This window comes from Odocoileus virginianus, chromosome 33 (assembly GCF_023699985.2).
Source record: "Odocoileus virginianus isolate 20LAN1187 ecotype Illinois chromosome 33, Ovbor_1.2, whole genome shotgun sequence".
NCBI classification, from domain to species: domain Eukaryota; kingdom Metazoa; phylum Chordata; class Mammalia; order Artiodactyla; family Cervidae; genus Odocoileus; species Odocoileus virginianus.
Genome location: NC_069706.1, coordinates 21,611,976 through 21,629,518, shown reverse-complemented (window position 1 = coordinate 21,629,518; position 17,543 = coordinate 21,611,976). Strand labels below are relative to the sequence as shown.

Genomic DNA, 17,543 nt, shown 5'->3' with positions numbered 1-17,543 from the left:
GAATCCCATAGAGGAAACAAACTCTTCAGGTCAATACCCCCTACAACCCCCTGCCTCACACATGTATAATAACCTACTAGGTCCCCCAGGCACCTGAGTTTTAGACCATGGTTTGTCTGTGACATCCCACAATGGAAGTCATTTATTGAGTATCAGTACCATGTGCCAGGGGGCTGCCTTGCTGACTCAGACAGTAAAGAATTTGCCTGCAATGCAGGAGACCTGGGTTCAATCCCTTGGGTCAGGAAGATCCTCTGAAGTGGCAACTCACTCCAGTATTCTTGCCTGGAGAATTCCATGGACAAAGGAGCCTGGAAGGCTACAGTCCACGGGATCTCCAGGAGTTGGACACGGCTGAGTGATTTTCACTCACTCACTCACCATGTGCCAGGCTCTGCAGTAAAGCATTTTGAAGCATCATCTCATTTTAATTCTCACCAACTCCTGTGGGAGATTCCTTGGGTGTCTCAGATGATAAAGAATCTGCCTGCAATGCAGGAGACCCAGGTTCCATCTCTGGATTAGGAAGATCCTCTGGAAGAGGGAATGACAACCCACTCCAGTATTCTTGCCTGGAGAATTTCATGGACAGAGGAGCCTAGTGGTCTATAGTCCATGGGGTCACAAAGAGTTGGACTGAGTGACTTTCACTTTCAATTTCTATGAGGCTGATATCATCAAGCCAATCTAATACATGAACAAATCAAGGCTCAGAAGCAGTCACTTATCTAGTGCCATATTTCTACAGAAAGGAAGACTGAGAACTCAAACCCAGGTCAGCTTGATTTCAGAGCTCGTTAGGAGTGAGCTTCTTGGCCCTAAAGGTACTTTAACAGAGACATTTAAACCACTAAGTGATCTTGGATAAGTTGTAACTTCTCCCAGCTCTGGGTGCAGATATTGGTAAGAGGAGTCTTACTGGATGGGAGATGACATGAAATGATATCTTTTCATCCCTGCAAAAGATCTTACTATAGCAAACAGACACTATGGCTTATTCCTGCTGAGCTCTGACATAAGAAGTATTTTCCAAGAGTAAAGAACTCCTTGAGCTAAAAGGGGTCATCTAAATCCAAGGCTTCCCAAACCAGTACTACATCAGAGTCTCCTGATTCTCTCGTGAAAATACAGATTCCCAGCAACTCTAACCCTTATTCTAACTCTACCCATACCCCTAATCCTGATACCAATCCTGCCTCACTTGAAAACCTTGACTCTTAGGACTGCCCTGGTGGTCCAGAGGTTAGGACTCCACACTTTGACTGCACGGGGCATGAGTGTGATCCCTGGTTGGGGACCTAAGAACCCACAAGCCATGCCGTGTGGCCAAAAATAAAAATAAAAAAGAACAAAGTTCTATGTACTGTAAGACCTTGAGCCAGTCTCTCCCTCTGACCTGACTTACCCATAGTCCGACAGCCAGGACAAAGAGGAAATACAGAATCAGCACTGCGATGTCCCCTGCTTCCAGCGTCCTCCGGGGAAACGCCTCCAGGGGATCTGACTGTGTGGGTGGAGGGCTGCTGGCGCTGCTCTCCATGGTCCTGAATGAATTCTTGCAACCCTGTGGAAGTGCAAATGTGCGTCACATACCAGGACCCAGTGCCACATTTCTCACCCTTTCCATAACTGCCTCCTTGGGCAACCAAGCAGAAAGACACATGTGGAAGGATGTGTGATGGAGACAGACCTCAGGAAGGCAAATCCATCCATTCTCTCTCTCATTCAGCAAATATTTACAAGGAAGCCACATCCAATCTACAGTTAATGTTCACCAACCCCACCATTCACTTGGCAAAATACAAAGAAAAATAAACAGCTTAAGTAGCATAGATGTCTCACCACCCTCTTCCACATATCCAGGAGTGAGAGAAAAACAGGACACCTGAGTCAGTCTGTTTCCCTTGTATCTCGCAGCTGGGTGAAAGTCAAGCCAGCAATTTTGTCTAAGGTTCAGCCAGTCGATACAATCTTGTTTCGCTGCTGGATATGCCCATAAAATGTGTATATTTATTTAATTTTAAATTTGCATTTGTTTTTTATTTTGGCTGCACTGGGTCTTCCTTGTTGCGAGTGAGCTTTCTCTCAACGCAGTGCACGGGTTTTTCATTGTGGTGGCTTCTCTTGTTGCAAAGCACCAGCTCTAGAGTTTGCGGGCTTCAGTATTTGTGGCTCACAGGCTCTAGAGCACAGGCTCGGTAGCTGTGGCCCACAGGTTGAGTTGCCCCGTGGCGGGTGGAATCTTCAGGGACCAGGAATGGAGCCTGTGTCCATGTGTTGGTAGGTGGATTCTCAGCCACTGGACCACCAGGGAAGTTCAAATGTGTTTATTTAACAAGCATTTACATAGCACCTTCTATATGACAGGCCTCATCCTAAGAGTTTATAACCTTGCAAAGTGGGCAGCCAAGTAATGGGGTAACTCAGCTCATAGATAATAACACAACATGATGTTTCATACAAGTGGGTGTGTATAATGACAGACGTATTAAGGATTCAAGCCTAAGAGTCATCCAGTTGGGTCCACCCCTTACTGACTCTGAGAGCTTGGACAAATTCCCTAACTACTCTTAACTCTTTGCCTTCCTATCAGAAAATGGGACAATAAGAGGTTACATTTCATAGATCATCATGATGTAGTACCTGTGAAGTGTGGAAAACAATGCCACACACAGCTGTGCTCAGTAAATTGTAGCTGCTATTATCTCTATCACTAATTTTCTACAATAGGCAGTGAGGCAAAGACCACCTGATTTTACAAGGAGGAAAATGGATGGTAGTACATGCACTGGGTTTTGAAGAATGTGTAGGCGGTCCTACATGCCATGAGCAGGGATGGGGGTACATTCCAGGCTAAGGCAACAGTATCCACAGACATTAAGATATGAATAAGTGTCTTATGCTTAAGGAACCATCAGATTCTTCCCTAAGGATTAAGATTGGGAGCAAAGAAGTGAGCAGTGAGGCTCATTATCTATGAAGGCATTATACCAATTCTTTAATATCATTCAAAGGATTCTGTAAGGTCAGTAGTTTTCTTTCTACAGAAAGCAGATATCATCATCTTCAAATATTATCCCGTTTCTATAACAAATATTTTATAATACACTGTCTACTGAATACTGAAACGAAACTCATAGATAATGTTACCTACCTACACACATTTTTTAAAAATCAATATAAAGCTCTATTATAAAAGAGAAACAAAAGAACAGCAATGTATGGTTAAAATTATGGATAATTCAACATATAATTGCTCCATCTGACTCAAAAGGGGAGTCAGATCATTTTACCTATTATACTGAGTAAGCTTTGAATTTAAGAGAAATAAGAAAACCAGAATCGATTTGATTCCAGAAGCACAGAATAAAGCGTGACTCTACAGAGGAAAACCAGAATGTTTGAATCTATAAAAAAAAAAAAAAAAAGAAAAGAATAATAAAAAGCCGTGCCCTCCTCCAGGGGATCTTCCCAACCCAGGGATCGAACCCAAGTATCCTGCATTATGGGCAGATTCTTTACTGTCTGATCCACCAGACAAGCCCAAGAATACCGGGGTAGGTAGCCTATCGCTTCTCCAGGGGATCTTCCAGATCCAGGAATCAAACCAGGGTCTCCTGCATTGCAAGTGGATTCTTTACCAGCTGCGCCACCAAAGAAGCCCCAGAACTGATAGAACCTGGAGCTTAACTGAGAGAGGGGAAGAACTGCTGAACCATTTCCTGCTTCTGACCAGAGCTGCCCAGAGGTGGAGTAGCCTGGTAATCTGGGTGAATATTCCTGGTTCTTAAACCAGGGCTTTTCATATGCAGCACTATCGGCATTTTGGATCTTGCAGTTCCTTGTTACGGGGGGCTGTCTGGTGCATTGTAGATGTTTAGCAGCATCCCTGGAAGCCACCCACTCGAGGCCAGCAGCTCCTCTCCACAGGTGCGGCAGCCACAAAGGTCCCCTGTGTTGAGAAGCACTGGAGGAGACTAGAGACACTCATTTAGAGAAGATGCCTCAGGGGGGCGCTCAATAACCTTTAACATCCCTTCCCACACCGTCACTCCCTGGGCCTGGGCCTTGCTCTTCTGTTGAGAGGATGCTTACAGCTTCTCAGAACTGTGAGAAGATCCAAACAACCATTGATCCATAACACTGATCCAAAGATGGACGGACAAGAGAAGAGGGGAAGGAAAGAAGATGGACAGCCAGTATCAGGCAAACCCAACTCACTTACCCAGCTTGAAGGCAGGAGTATGTAGCAAAAGCCCGAAGTCCATCCCAGGTCACCCCTCAGCCCTCCCCGCCTCTGTCAAGCTTAGGTTTTATGATAATTGTCATCAGTCCAATGGGATGGTAATAACCTAACTGAACCAGAGAACTTGCAAGGAGAAAGTGGGGTGGGAAGACTGCTAGAGAGCTCCCTAGGGTGGAAGTGGAGATTCATAAAGAAGGCTCTAACCAAGAGGCAGATTTGGAGGCTTGAAGACAAGAGGGCTAGATGATCTTTAAGGTCTGACTCAAGGGCGAAGCCCTTATTGGTTAAGCAGTGTTCTTACTGCCACTCCACAGACGAGGAAGTGGTGTTGCATGACTGAGTGCCCAAGGCAGGACTCAATTCCAGATCTGATTTCAGAGCTATGTGGTTTTTTATTTTTTAATTTTTTTTTACTATGCGGTTTATGGGATTTTAGTTTGAACCCTCATCCTCAGCAGTGAAAGCATGGAGTCCTAACCACTGGACTACCAGGGAATTCCCTGCCCATCCTTTATAAAAAAGTATTATTATTAAAATATAGCTGATTTACAGTATTGTGTTAGTTTCTGGTGTGCAGCAGAGTGATATATACCCTTTTTCAGATTCTTTTCCATTACAGGTCATTCAAGATACTGAATATAGTTCAATACAGTAGGCTCTTGTGGTTTATTTGTTTCTTATATAGTAGTATATCTGCTAATCCTAAACTCTTAATTCATCTCTCCTCTCTTCCCTTCGGTAATCATGTTTGTTTCTATGCCTGTGTCTGTTTCTGTTTTGTATGTAGATTAATTTGTTCATTTTTTAGATTCCGCCTGTGAGTGTTCTTTGACTTACTGCACTTGGTATGATAATTTCTAGGTCCCCCCATGTTGCTGCAAGTGGTATTATTTCATTCTTTTTTATGGCTCAGTAGTATTCCACTGTGTATATATGTACCACATCTTCTTTATCCACTGTGTTAATAGACACTTCTGTGTCTTGGCTACTGTAAACAGAGCTGCTATGAATATTGCATGTCTCCTTTTGAACTCGACTTTTCTCTGAATACATGCCCAGGAGTGGGATTGTTGGATCATATGTTAACTCCAGCTTTTTGAGGAACCTCCATACTGTTCTCCATAGTGGTTACACCAATTTACATTCCCACCAACAGCATAGGAGGGTTCAGCGCCTGCATTTTCAAACAGTTCAACTGCTTTCAAGTACCCTGCTGCTTCCAAAACGGGGGACTTGATGAAGATGAGGACTAAGAGTGGAGGAAGCAGCTTGAGGTGGAGATTTATATTGAGCTGGGGAGTGGGGCGGCTTGTTCTAGAACTCTGCAGGTCTGAAAGGGAGGAAGGGGAGGAAGGAAAGAGGGGCATCAGGCAGACTGGTGAGCCAGCCCTCCCCTGTCCACGGCCCGCTCCCAGCGGCCCCTTCCAGGCCTCTGCCTGCCAGGCACCGAGAGGGCCGGGAGCAGATAAACAAGCCATTCATCACCAGCTCTGGGCAGGCTGGCACTGACTCCAGGCTCTTCTCGAGTCCCAGGGAGGCGGGGGCCCTGCCGGCAGCCAGGATGTACGGCTTTCTTCAGGGTGGGGACAGGGGCTAGCGACATGGACCAGAGAGGCTGCGGAACCCAAGGGCTGGAGCCTTGGCCACGTGTCCCAGGGGAGCCCTCCACATGCCCTCACGCAGCAAAGCCACGCCATCACTGTAACGGCATCATCTCCAAGGCTGTTTATGGAAGTTGCAGGCCTGGAACTCAGGTTGCGTTGGTCCTCTTCCTCATCCTTGTCAGCCCGTGAGGCAAACACACTTGCTGCTATTGTTCAGTCTGACTTGTGTCTGACTCTGTGACCCCCTGGACTGTAGCCCACCAGGCTCCTCTGTCCCTGGGACTTCCCAGACAAGGATACTGGAGTGAGTTGCCATTTCCTTCTCCAGGGGATCTTCCCAACCCAGGGATCGAACCCAAGTCTCTTGCATTGGCAAGCAGATTCTTTACCACTGAGCCACCCAGGTTACACTTCCATTTTACAGGTGGGAAATGGAGCCACCGTGAAGTAAGAGTGAGCTGGGTTCAGGTCACGGCTGTGCCACTAGCCTCTGGGTTATAGGAAGTGCAGAGGTGGGATTCGAACTCAGGTCCTGAATCGAAGCTTGTTGCAACCCAGTAATGGCTTGTCTGTCTCTTTTTCCTCCCTGCCCTTCTCTCCTTTCTCTCCTCCCCTCCTTCCTTCCATCTACTTGTATCTTTGCACAAACATTTATTAGGCACCAGCTGTGTGCCAGGCTCTGCGCTAGGCCCCGGGGACAAAATGGTGATGACACTGAACCTGGCCCCCATCCTCGCAAGATTTCACCCAGTCCACGACCTCGCGAGATCTCACCCAGCCCTTTGCAGCCCCTTGCATGCCCAGAGCTACCCTCTGCACTGCGCCGGAGGGCTTTACCTCCGAGGACAGAACCACCCTGTGGGAGGCCAGGGTTAACAGGAGTCTATGCAAAGCAGGCACTCTAACAACGGCCCTGTTTGCAAGAATACCCTGCCCTCGCAGCTGCCAACTGGCCCAAGAACAGAGGAAATTCAGCAAGCAGAGATGGCTGCTCACCCCTTTCCTTCTGGCCACTTACATAACTTGCCAGAGCAGATGAGGAAATTTTCCGAGCCCCGATGCTAGGTAAAGATGGGCCAGCAAGCCCACAGCAGGGTGGGGCTCTGACTGTCTTCACTGCATTGGGTTTCTTAGGCTGGCTCCTCTGTGTGCATCCACTGGTGGGGCTACGTTATTTTTTTTCCCCCACATTATTCCTTATGACATGTGTGCATCTGAAACAGTTCATAATGAAAGAAAAAGAGGAAAATGGAACAAGATTTACAGCATAAAACCGTACATGTATGTTAAATATGGATACATGCTGATGTGGAAAATAATACCAACTATTTTTCCAGGATGCAGGCCTATTTGCTGAAGAATAACAAACATCACAGTGACAGAGAATGAGAGAGATGGAGAGAGAAACCAGGGAAGGACTCTGCACTGGCTAAAGATGACAATGACTGTCTAATTACAAATTTTAATTGTGGGCAAAAATTCCCTGGGAAATAGTTGCCCTTCGATCAACTGTAAAGATGTGAGAACTGCATTGCCCTGTTCAAATCCCAGCTCTACTTCTCATTAGCTCCATGATCTTGGGCAAATAACTTCTCTGAGGCTCAGTTTTCACATCTATAAAATGGGGATAATAATCAGGCCTATGTCACAGTTTTGCTAAAAATATTAATCGAGTTCGTTATAGAATGTGATCAGACCCACTAGGTCTGACCTCATCCCTCTCTTTTTTTCATTAAGCATTTATTTATTTATTTTTTACTTTTTGGCTATTCTGAGCAGCATGCAGGATCTTAGTTCCCCAATCAGGGATCGAACCCAAGCCCCCTGCAGTGGAAGCACAAAGTCTTAACCTCTGGACAACCAGGGAAGTCCCAACCCACCCTTCTTGTAAAACCATTTAAAGAAAAAAAAAAAAAAACGAGTATAGACTCTGTGGTCATGCAGATCCTGGCCCTTACGTGTATGAATCTCATTTTAAGCACATTGCACCTCTAAGCAGTTCTGGTTAACCCCATAGAAAGCCCAGGCTGGGGCCCCAAGGTCACGCCACTGGTAAATGACTGAACTGGGGCTTCCAACCGGGGCTTGATCTGCCAGTTCTCAACTACCGCTCGGCACATGGGCCCTTAGCAGGGAAAATTCCAGAGGTGACCACACGGGCCCACACAGGCTACCCCTCCCAGGGCCGGCAACCCCTCACACCCTTTCCTTCCACCCTCCTGTGAAGGTAACTGCCCCCTCTCCAACCACAAGCCTGGCCTTTGGCTCAAATTCAAGATGCTGATGGTAGAGGCAGCCCCGTCAGAGGGAAGGGATCAGTACTGAGGCTGAGTGGAGCTGTCAGAGCCTAAAACAGCGGAAGAGAGGACGGAAGGAGGACCACTTCTGGCTTGCTCAGAAACATGCGGTTTACTAGGCCATGCGGTTTACTAGGAACAGGTCTCTTGAAAGAGACCAGAGGACAGATTCTGGGGGTCTCTGGGCTGAAGCAGAGGCTGAGACTGTCCCCTGCCTGTTAGAAAGAGCCACCTCCCTGGTCATTAGCAAGAAAACCATGGACACGATAAGGCCTGACAGCTTTCCACAAAGATTCCCTGGGGGGTTAACAGGTGTGAGTGCAAGGGACCCTGGTGTGAGGCTTCTTCTCCAGCCCCTTCCCCACTTCAGTGATGACCTTGTCTCATGACTGTTATAGAGAACAGATGTCAAAAGGGCACCTTCTGAGCCCAGACCTGTCCATCCAAGTGCCAGCATGGAATCTCTCATGGAGTCTCAGTCATCATCTCAAAGGTAACTTGTCCAACACAGAGATCATGATCTTCAAGGGCTTCCAGTGCATTCCATCTCCCTAAACGGCAACTTCATCCACTCCGCTGCTCGGGCCAGAAGTCTGAGGGTCATCCTCAAATCTTGCATTCATTTAATTTTTTACTCATTGATTCTTGCGTTTGTTCACTCATCCAGTGGCCTGCGAGCACATCTTACATGCCAGGTACTGTCTAAGCACCAAAGATGCTAGGCCTGGCAAATATACCAAAAAAGACATTATAGTGTCTCTTGTTCAGCTCCCAGAATCTCAGTCTCCCAGAATTGACCTCTGACTCCATTCTGTTGTATGTCGGAGCCGGACTCCATCTATTTCCTCTCACTTTACTTCTCTTGCTTTCATTCAAGCCACCATCACTGGTGTCTAGTGCAGAGGAAGAATCTCCCACCTTGTCTCCCCAGTGCCACTCTTGCTTCCTTGGAAGACACTCCCCTCACATGGAAGCCAGAGAGATCTTTGAACATAAATCAGATGGGTTCCTTTTCTTGCTCAAAGCATCTCAGCCCCTGCTGACTTGCTCTGCCAGCCCCATCTCACCCTGGTCTTCTTTCTAGCCCATGGATGCTACTTCTGCCTCAGGGTCTTTGCCATTCTGTTCCCCACCCCCCGGCATGCTCTTCCCTACACTCTTGGCTTGGCAAACTCCTGCTCATCCTTCAGACGGCACCCCACTGTCACAGCCCCAGATGAGTCTTCTCTTGGCTTCAGTCTAAGCTGGATGATTTGCCGTCATAACAAATATGACTTCCCATCACTGTTGAATCGAGCAGGACATTTCGTTTGTATGATTCTCTCATTACCACTCGTTCCCACTGCACTGTAAGCTCCACAAAGGCAGGGACGCTGTCTGTCTCGCTCACATTGTGTCCTCTGAGCAGGCACTCAATGCGTGCTAAGTCGCTTCAGTCATACCTGACTCTTTGCGACCCTGTAGACTAGAGCCCAGCAGGCTCCTCTGTCCATGGGATTCTCCAGGCAAGAATACTGGAGTGGGTTGCCATGCCCTCCTCCAGGGCATCTTCCCCACCCAGGGGTCGAACCCAGGTCTCTTATGTCTCTTGCATCGGCAGGTGGGTTCTGTACCACTAGCGCCACCTGTGAAGTCTCCATGCACTGGGTAGACTTGTATAACAAACAAATGGGGGATTTTCTGAGCCTTTGCTATATACTGGCAATTGTGACCCAGCTTGGGACTGTCCTGGCGGTTCAGTGGTTGACCGCACGCTTCCAATACAAGGGTCACAGATTCAATCCCTGGTCAAGGAATTCGGATACACACACACACACACACACACACAATTGTGACACCTCCGCCCCCCACCGACCACCTCCCAAAGTCATATCCTCAAGACGTCCAGTGAAGGAGAGCATCTCTCCCCCTGGCTTCCCAGAATCGTCATGAAGACACCTTTTGAAAACCAGACTTGGTGGATAAGCTCGCGGCTGTCGGAGCTGAGTCTTAGCTTCGCCAGCTCACTATCTGTGCAGCCTTGGGCGCGATTCTTTCTGAATCTGTCTCCTCTGTGAGTTAGGGTGGCTGGGCCAGTCACTCCGGTCCACCATGCAAAGCTCTCCGCACGTGCCTGCCATGTACAAGTGACTCCTATTTGCTTGCAGTTAACAGCAGCCGCATGGAAGTCAAAGGCAGTGCCCCCTCCACCCCTTCACCCCCCCACCCCACCCCTGCAGGGTTTCGCTGTTTATGTAGGTATTTTTGCACCTGCTTATCTCCTGGGGCCTCGTGAGTCCACCACACCTGTGGGCTGGGCTGCGCTGAGGTTCACACTGTCAGTTGACAGATAAGGAGAAATGCTCACCCCAGGGGCCTGAAGCCGGGTAAGTGGAGGATCTGGGATCCCAGCACGGCCTGGGGCTCCGGCTGCATCTGCCGGTGTGCGTGGGCCAGGACCAGCCCCCTCCCGGGAGAGGAGCTCTGCGCCCCCCACCCCGTCCTTCGCCAGCGCTGCCTCCAGTCCCCGGAGTAGCTGCCCGCCGTCTGCAGAACGGGTATCAGTTTGGGGGCTGCAGGAGTGCTGGACGGAGTCTTACCTGACTCTGGATGCAGGGCCCACCTGCCCTGGGTCCCGGCGGCGGCGTCTGAGGCGGAGGGAGACAGAGCTGGCCGTGAGGAGGGCGAACCTTCTGGCTCCTTTTCCCTCGCAGCCAGAGTTTGAAAGGACAGCGGTGGCCTTCCCTCCAGCCCCGCCTGCTGAGAGAGGCTCCTCGAAGGTCAAACTCCAAATTCCAGCCTGGGCTTACTGCAGGGGTTAGAGGAAACGTCAGTGATCTCCCCCAGGGCAGTAGGAGAGGTCCCGGGCCAGCCCCAACCCTGAACTTGAACTTGAACTCTGAGCAGGCCTGACCTGAGCCCCGCCCACATGGCCCCACCTCCTCACCTGGTGGGGGGCCCATGGCAACGAGGGGCTGGCAGTGGCTGCCGCCGGCCCGGGGCGCGTCCTGCCCCGCTCGCCCACTCGGCCACTGGCCCGCCTCCGCGCTGGGGACAGGCGGGCTTGGGACGAGCTGGGAGCGGGGGCGGGGAGAGGCTGGCAGGGGACGCAGGGGACAGAGGGGCAGTCCCAGGAGGGCACACGCGGCGGCCCCACCGCTGGGACAGCACCAGTAACAGTGACCACCTTTGTTCGGTTCCTTTGCCCTGCGCTCTCCAGATGGAGGCAGGACAAAGGCAGGCGCCTGGAGCCCAGAGTTGTCAGGAGTGACTGAGCCCGTGGCCGGGGGCCCACAAGACCAGGATAGACAGTGGGGGACCGCGGAAGGCTTGCACTGGATGCTCAGAGCATTAAAAAAAAAAAAAATTTTTTTTAAAGGAAAAGGATAGTTACTAGCGTTTGCAAAACAAGGGATTGAATACGACTCTAGATTTCCCAGTTTACTAGAACAATCTGAAGATCTGGCCATACCACTCGGCTGCAGGACAGCTAGAGCAGAGTGCTGGCCGCCCCCCTCCCCTCCACCACAGAGGCCACCTCTAGCCCCCTTCCCTCCACCCGGACCCTGGGCAGGGGCAGCCCCTGGCTCAGAGCCGTTCAGAAAGCATGGTGAGAATCAGTATGCTCCAGGCTCCATTCTAAAAACTTCCACGTCTCTGCTCACTTGGTCTTTCCAACAAGCCTTCTGGACTGATAGCATCATGTCCATTTTACTGATGAGAAGACAGAGGTAGAGATGGGTGAGTGGCTTGCCCAGGTCACCAGCTGTGAGTGGCAGAACCGGGATTTGAACCCAGAGTGTTTCCTTCCAGAGCACGGCAGGGACTGTGGAGGTGGCTTAGAAACAACCTCAGTGGACGGAGGCGGCCTGGATGCACAGACACTCAGCAACTGGACTGACATCAGCATGAACAGGGGGCCTGCCTAGGGGGAAAGATGGACAGAAGGAATAGCTGGTGTTGGAGAAGGGGGACTGGTGGACAGACAGCTGGGGGATGGACAACCTGAGCCTGTGACTGAGGACTCAACTCCAGAAAGGCAGAACGGGCTCCATCAACCCGAGGTCCAGTCCTGACTTCTTAGGGGCATGTCTGGGGATCACAGGCACGTTCCTTGGTTGCAGTGCTGCAAACAGCGCACGAATGAGCAAGAGAAGCCAGCCGGCACTGCGGTGGAGGGAGAGCTATGTCCCAGCCACGACTCAGCTCCAACTGCGGGAACACAGGCCGAATGGGGCCAGACCTTCCAATCGTTCTGGAAAAATGAGAAGTCCGGAATTTTAGCCTCATGATTATTTATCTATGAGGGCTGATGGCAGCCTGCTGGTCCCTAGAACGTCGCTTCCTACAGTTTCTCTCATTGTCCAGCTACTTTGGCTCTCGTTCGATACTGTAGAGAATAGAAGATGGGGCTTCCCTGGTGGTTCATTGGCTGAGACGGCGCTGTCAATGATAGGGACAGCGTAAAGGGACAACGTAGGTGATCCAGTGGTTAATTCCACCAGGGGAGTGTAAGTAGAAAAAACCTGAGAGACCCCTGTAAGTTAATGATCACTCAAGAGGGCAGGTTTGCTCAACCGCATAACCAAGCTGACTTGCTTAGCAACAAAACCACGTAGCAGGAGCATGAGACATGTCCCCCCACCCCCACAAATAAACCGCATGGTGGCGTGAGGTCCAAATACTGCTCAATAAGCTCAGTAAGTTAATGACCCCCTGGGTCGTTAACATCTCTGCACACGTGAAAACAGTAATTTGAGCATGTATATTATTGTTTAGTCACTCAATTGTGGCTGACTCCTTGCAATCCCATGGACTGTATCACCCACCAGGCTCCTCTGTCCATGGGGTTTTCCACGCAAGAATACTGGAATGGGTTGCTCTTTCCTCTCCAGGGATCTTCCTGACCCAGGGATCAAACCCATATCTCCTCAGTCTCCTGCCCTTGTAGGTAGACTCTTCACCACTGAACAACCCACAATAATTTGTAGAACCAACTTGACCAACTCAGGTTGACCAACTCCAACCTGAAGGAGGAGTTGATGATGGAAGCATGACGTTTGCTCAAAAAAGACAAACAAGTTCTTCTGCCACCTCCCACTTTCTGTTTGATTATGAAACTGTAGCCTCAGTTCTCAGGGAGCAGCATTTCTCAGTCGCCCACTTGTAACCTTCACAAGCATCCTATTCTGATAAATCACTTATCTATCACTTTGCCTCTCACTCAATTCTTTTCTGCACTGAGACATAAAGAACTATGGTACCGGAGTTCTTAGGAGCCCCCGTGAAATGACACCAAACTATTTCACCAACTCAGGGGGGGCCTGGTTTGATCGCTGGTCTGGGAACTGGATCCCACATGCCCCAACTAAGACCTTGCACAGCCAAATAAATATTTTTTTAAAAAAGAATAGGAGAGAAGGTGGTACAACCACTTTGGGGAATCTTTTGGAACTTTCTTATGAAGTTAGCATATTCCTACCCTCTTGCCCAATTGCTCTGTCATGTCCAACTCTATGCGACCCCATGGATTGCAGCCTGCCAGGCTCCTCTGTCCATGGGATTCTTCAGGCAAGAATACTGGAGTGGATTGCCATTTACTTCTCCAATCTCTACCCTTGTCTAGTTCATTCCACCACTTTTTTTTTTTTTTCATTTCACCACTTTTATCACTGAGTAATTTGCTTGAAGGGAAACCATGATATATTTTTAAATTGCCCTGGCACTGAGCTATACTGAGCCCAGTACCCCCAGACTGACATATTAATTGGTCCCAGATGAAAAGGGGAACCCATTGCTCTTACATGGGTCTTTCCTTCCTGCAGGCCTAATGCAGGTCACATGTGGAGTGGTTTCCCATCTCTGAGGACTACTCTCTGCAGATAGTGGCCTGCATGTCACACTGAGTCTCCTGAGCTGGACAGTCTCTCTCCAGAGAACTGACGGGTGAGGGGGGTGGGGATGGGTGACTGAAAGTAGCGCAAGTGTTAGTTGCTCAGTCTTGTCTTATTCTTTGCAACCCCATGGACAGTAGCCCGCCAGGCTCCACTGTCCCTGGAATTCTCCAGGCAAGAATACTGGAGTAGGTTGTCATTCTCTTCTCCAGGGATCCTCCCGACCCAGGGATCAAACCCATGTCTCCTGCATTGCAGGCAGATTTTTTTTTTTTTTAACCATCTGAGCCACCAGGGAAGCCTGTAATCCAGCAATTCCACTCTTAGTTGTTTATCAGGAGAAATGAAAGCTAAGTTCCACAAAGACTTTACACAAATGTTCAGAACAGCCTTGCTCACAATAGCCTCAAAGGGGAAACACAGTGTCGATCAACAGAAACATGGACAGACTGTGATGCTTTCACGCTGTAAGCAGAGAGGGTAGGGTTCACCGGAGAGAGAGAACCAGGCGTGGCTTTCCTGACAGAAGAGAACCCTTTTTGGTCTAAGCCATTTACGCTCTAAGCCTGGCTGTAATGCTCACCCTTGAATAGGTCTCAGTAATTGATGATTTTATGGGAACAAAGGGAGATGGTGAAGGACAGGGAAGCCTGGCATCCATAGGATCCCAGAATTGGACAAGACTTAGGGACCGAACAACAACAACAAAGGAACAAAGAAGTGAACAGGGAAATGGCAATCAAACAATGGTGCAGTGATGAGGCAGGGCCCTGGTTCCTCCTCCAGGGATACACATAACAATATAACTGTGAGTTCTGCAGACACTAAGGCTCCCACCCAGGTGGAGAATGGAAGGATGTTGTTGACCCTCCTGACTTCATCAACTAATAAAGCTTGGACCCTGTCACCCTTTGCCCCAATTCTATGCTGAATTCTCCTCTGCTTAAGTCCCTTCATGAATATACATGTGCCCGTAGCTTAAAATTTTCCCCAATTTTGCTATTCTGGGAAACACTGCTTTGGGAAAGATCCTGATGTTCTCCCCACTTGCTGCAAGTAATAATAAATCCTTCCTTTTCTTTTTCTTTGGCTTGGTTACTGGCTCGACACCCACCAAGAGGCAAGCTCAGTTTTCAGGTAACAATACTCTGTGGAGAAACACATTTGTTTTTAGTAGGACAAACTAATGACATAAAGCTATGTGTGAATCTCAGAAATGTGCCAGGCACAAACACACCTTATGATTCCATTTATGTGAAGTTCAAGAACAGGAAAGATGAATCTATGGTGATAAAGTCAAGAGATCCAAGTACTTTCTGGGGAGAAGAAAATTTTTGTATCTTAAGTGGTAACTATATGGGTATATACCACTGTTCAAATCCATTGGACTGAATAAGATTTGTGCATTTCATCGTATGCAAATTACACCTAAAAAAGAAAAAACAGGGTAGAAGGTGCAAATGGTGCATTTGGCAAATCAGCTCTTGCTTCTCTGATGGTCTTTACTCAGATCTTACCTCCCAGGGCTTACTGCAGTTCATTGTCTCCATGTAAGAAGGTGGGTCCCGTGTCATCAAGGTGCCTGACTTTGCAAGAGAAATCCCAAAGTCTCCATTTTTATATGGACTCTCCTGTTTTATAAGGTTGAAGTGAGTAGTTTCAAATTAACAAAACCAGTTACAACTACTGTACAGTCATCCTTCTGTATCTGTAGTTTCTGCATCCTAGAATTCAATCACATACAGACCAAAAACATTCAGGGACAAAAAATCCGAAAAGTTCCAAAAACCAAAATTTGAACTTGTCACATGCTGGCAACTATTTACAAAACATTTACATCGTATTAAGCAGTAGAAGTAATCTAAAGATCATTTAAAGTATACAGGAGGAAGTGGTACATGTAGTTTATACAAAAATACTATGCCTTTTTATATAAGGAGCATGAGCATCCTCCAATTTTGGTATCCACGAATCCTGGAACAAACCACCTGTAGATACAGACGGACCACTGTGGGTATCAAGTGATGCAAGTATGGTGTTAAGTTGGTAACCCTGTGTGATATTGTAGTTCATACTAAGAAACATATGTTTGGCCTTCACCTCTGTTTCTGGTTTCCCTGGTGGCTCAGATGGTAAGGAATCTGCCTGCAATGCAGGAGAGGAAGATCCCCTGGAGAAGAGAATAGCTACTCGCTCCATAATTCCTACCTGGAGAACCCCATGGACAGAGGAGCTTGGCAGGCTACAGTCCATGGGCTCACAGAGTCAGACATGACTGAAGCAACTTAGCATGCTCGGAAGTGTTTTTTGTTTTGTTAATGAGATGATTTTGGGGCCTCGGATTGGTTGCCAGGGGAACTAACCAGGTGTTCAGAGGGTTGGAACTTTCAGTCCACCTCTATGTCCACCTCCTGGGAGTGGGGGGATAGGAAGGGAAGGGCTGGAGCTTGATTCAGTTGCCAATAACCAGTGACTTAGTCAATCATGTTGTTCAGTCGCTCAGTCATGTCCACCTCTTTGCGACCCCAAAGTGTACCATTTCCTTCTCCAGGGAATCTTTCTGACCCAGGCCCCGAACCTGAGTCTCTTGCATTGGCAGGCAGATTCTTTACTGCTGAGCCAGTGGGGAAGCCCAAATCAACAGTGTTGTTCTTCAGTCCCTCAGTCGTGTCTGACTCTTTGCGACCCCATGCACTGCAGCACGCCAGGCTTCCCTGTCCTTCACCACCTCCTGGAGCTTGCTCAAACTCATGTCAGTTGAGTCAGTGATGCCATCCAACCATCTCATCCTCTGTTGTCCCCTGATGTTACTTCTAGGTAGACAGAGTCTGGTGCAAGCGTCCGTGCATTGTGTGGTGGCCAGGAGAGGGGTCTGGGGAGAGGGACCCACAGGTTGATATTGGTCCCACAGTCTTACCCAGTTTCTCCAAGTCACAGCCCCTGCTAGTCTGGAGTCCAGACTGAGCTCCGCGTGAGGTCATATTTCCTTCCTGTATTTTTGACAGCCTTTTGGAAACACACCTCACCCACTCACACACTATACTCCAGTATTGCTGTTTATAGTAACAACTGAAACGATCAAACCTTAAAAACCCTGAAATAGGTAAGCTGTCCTGACCAGTGGGCAAGGGTAGTGCAGTGAGCCCAGTTGGGGTATAAAACAAGATACCTTTTTGAAGTTAGCAACTGTGAGACCTGGAATCAAGCAATATTCACAGCCCCTGCTTGGCAGGAGATGAGATGACGATGAAACGAGATGCCACTGAGAAGCCCTGGGCAGCAGAAGGTGGTCAGTCCACGCTGGCTCCTTCCCTCTTCCCAGACATAACCCCCAGTTACCTGTGTGCTGCCTGCCTTGCATCGTTGCCACTGGGAATTTCAAGCCTTGTACTTTCTCTTTCTGATGGCTTTAACCAGTCAACACTGTGTTCTCTCTCTTTCTGGCTTTGGTTGTTACTTCCTCCCAGAATCACGTTTCCTACAAATCTGGGACGTGGTTGGCCTTTCACTCACAGTGGCTGCA

At 48.7% G+C, this 17,543-nt stretch overlaps 1 protein-coding gene across 3 annotated transcripts in view; it reads right to left on the bottom strand.

Annotated features, from left to right (window-relative positions):
* The window catches only part of SLC5A11 (solute carrier family 5 member 11), a 56,480-nt gene extending 45,155 nt beyond the window's left edge, over positions 1 to 11,325 (bottom strand). Inside the window, exons 1-3 of one of the 3 annotated variants that reach the window (XM_070461066.1) lie at positions 11,074 to 11,325; positions 10,727 to 10,935; positions 1,406 to 1,564 (exon numbers count right to left, since the gene is read on the bottom strand). In XM_070461066.1, the coding sequence (XP_070317167.1) occupies positions 1,406 to 1,564; positions 10,727 to 10,935; positions 11,074 to 11,089 (384 nt within the window). In that variant the 5' untranslated portion in view covers positions 11,090 to 11,325. The remainder of the gene's footprint in view (positions 1 to 1,405; positions 1,565 to 10,726; positions 10,936 to 11,073) is intronic. The other 2 variants (XM_070461065.1, XM_070461064.1) reach the window with 2 other exon arrangements.
* Positions 11,326 to 17,543: the final 6,218 nt, after the last annotated feature.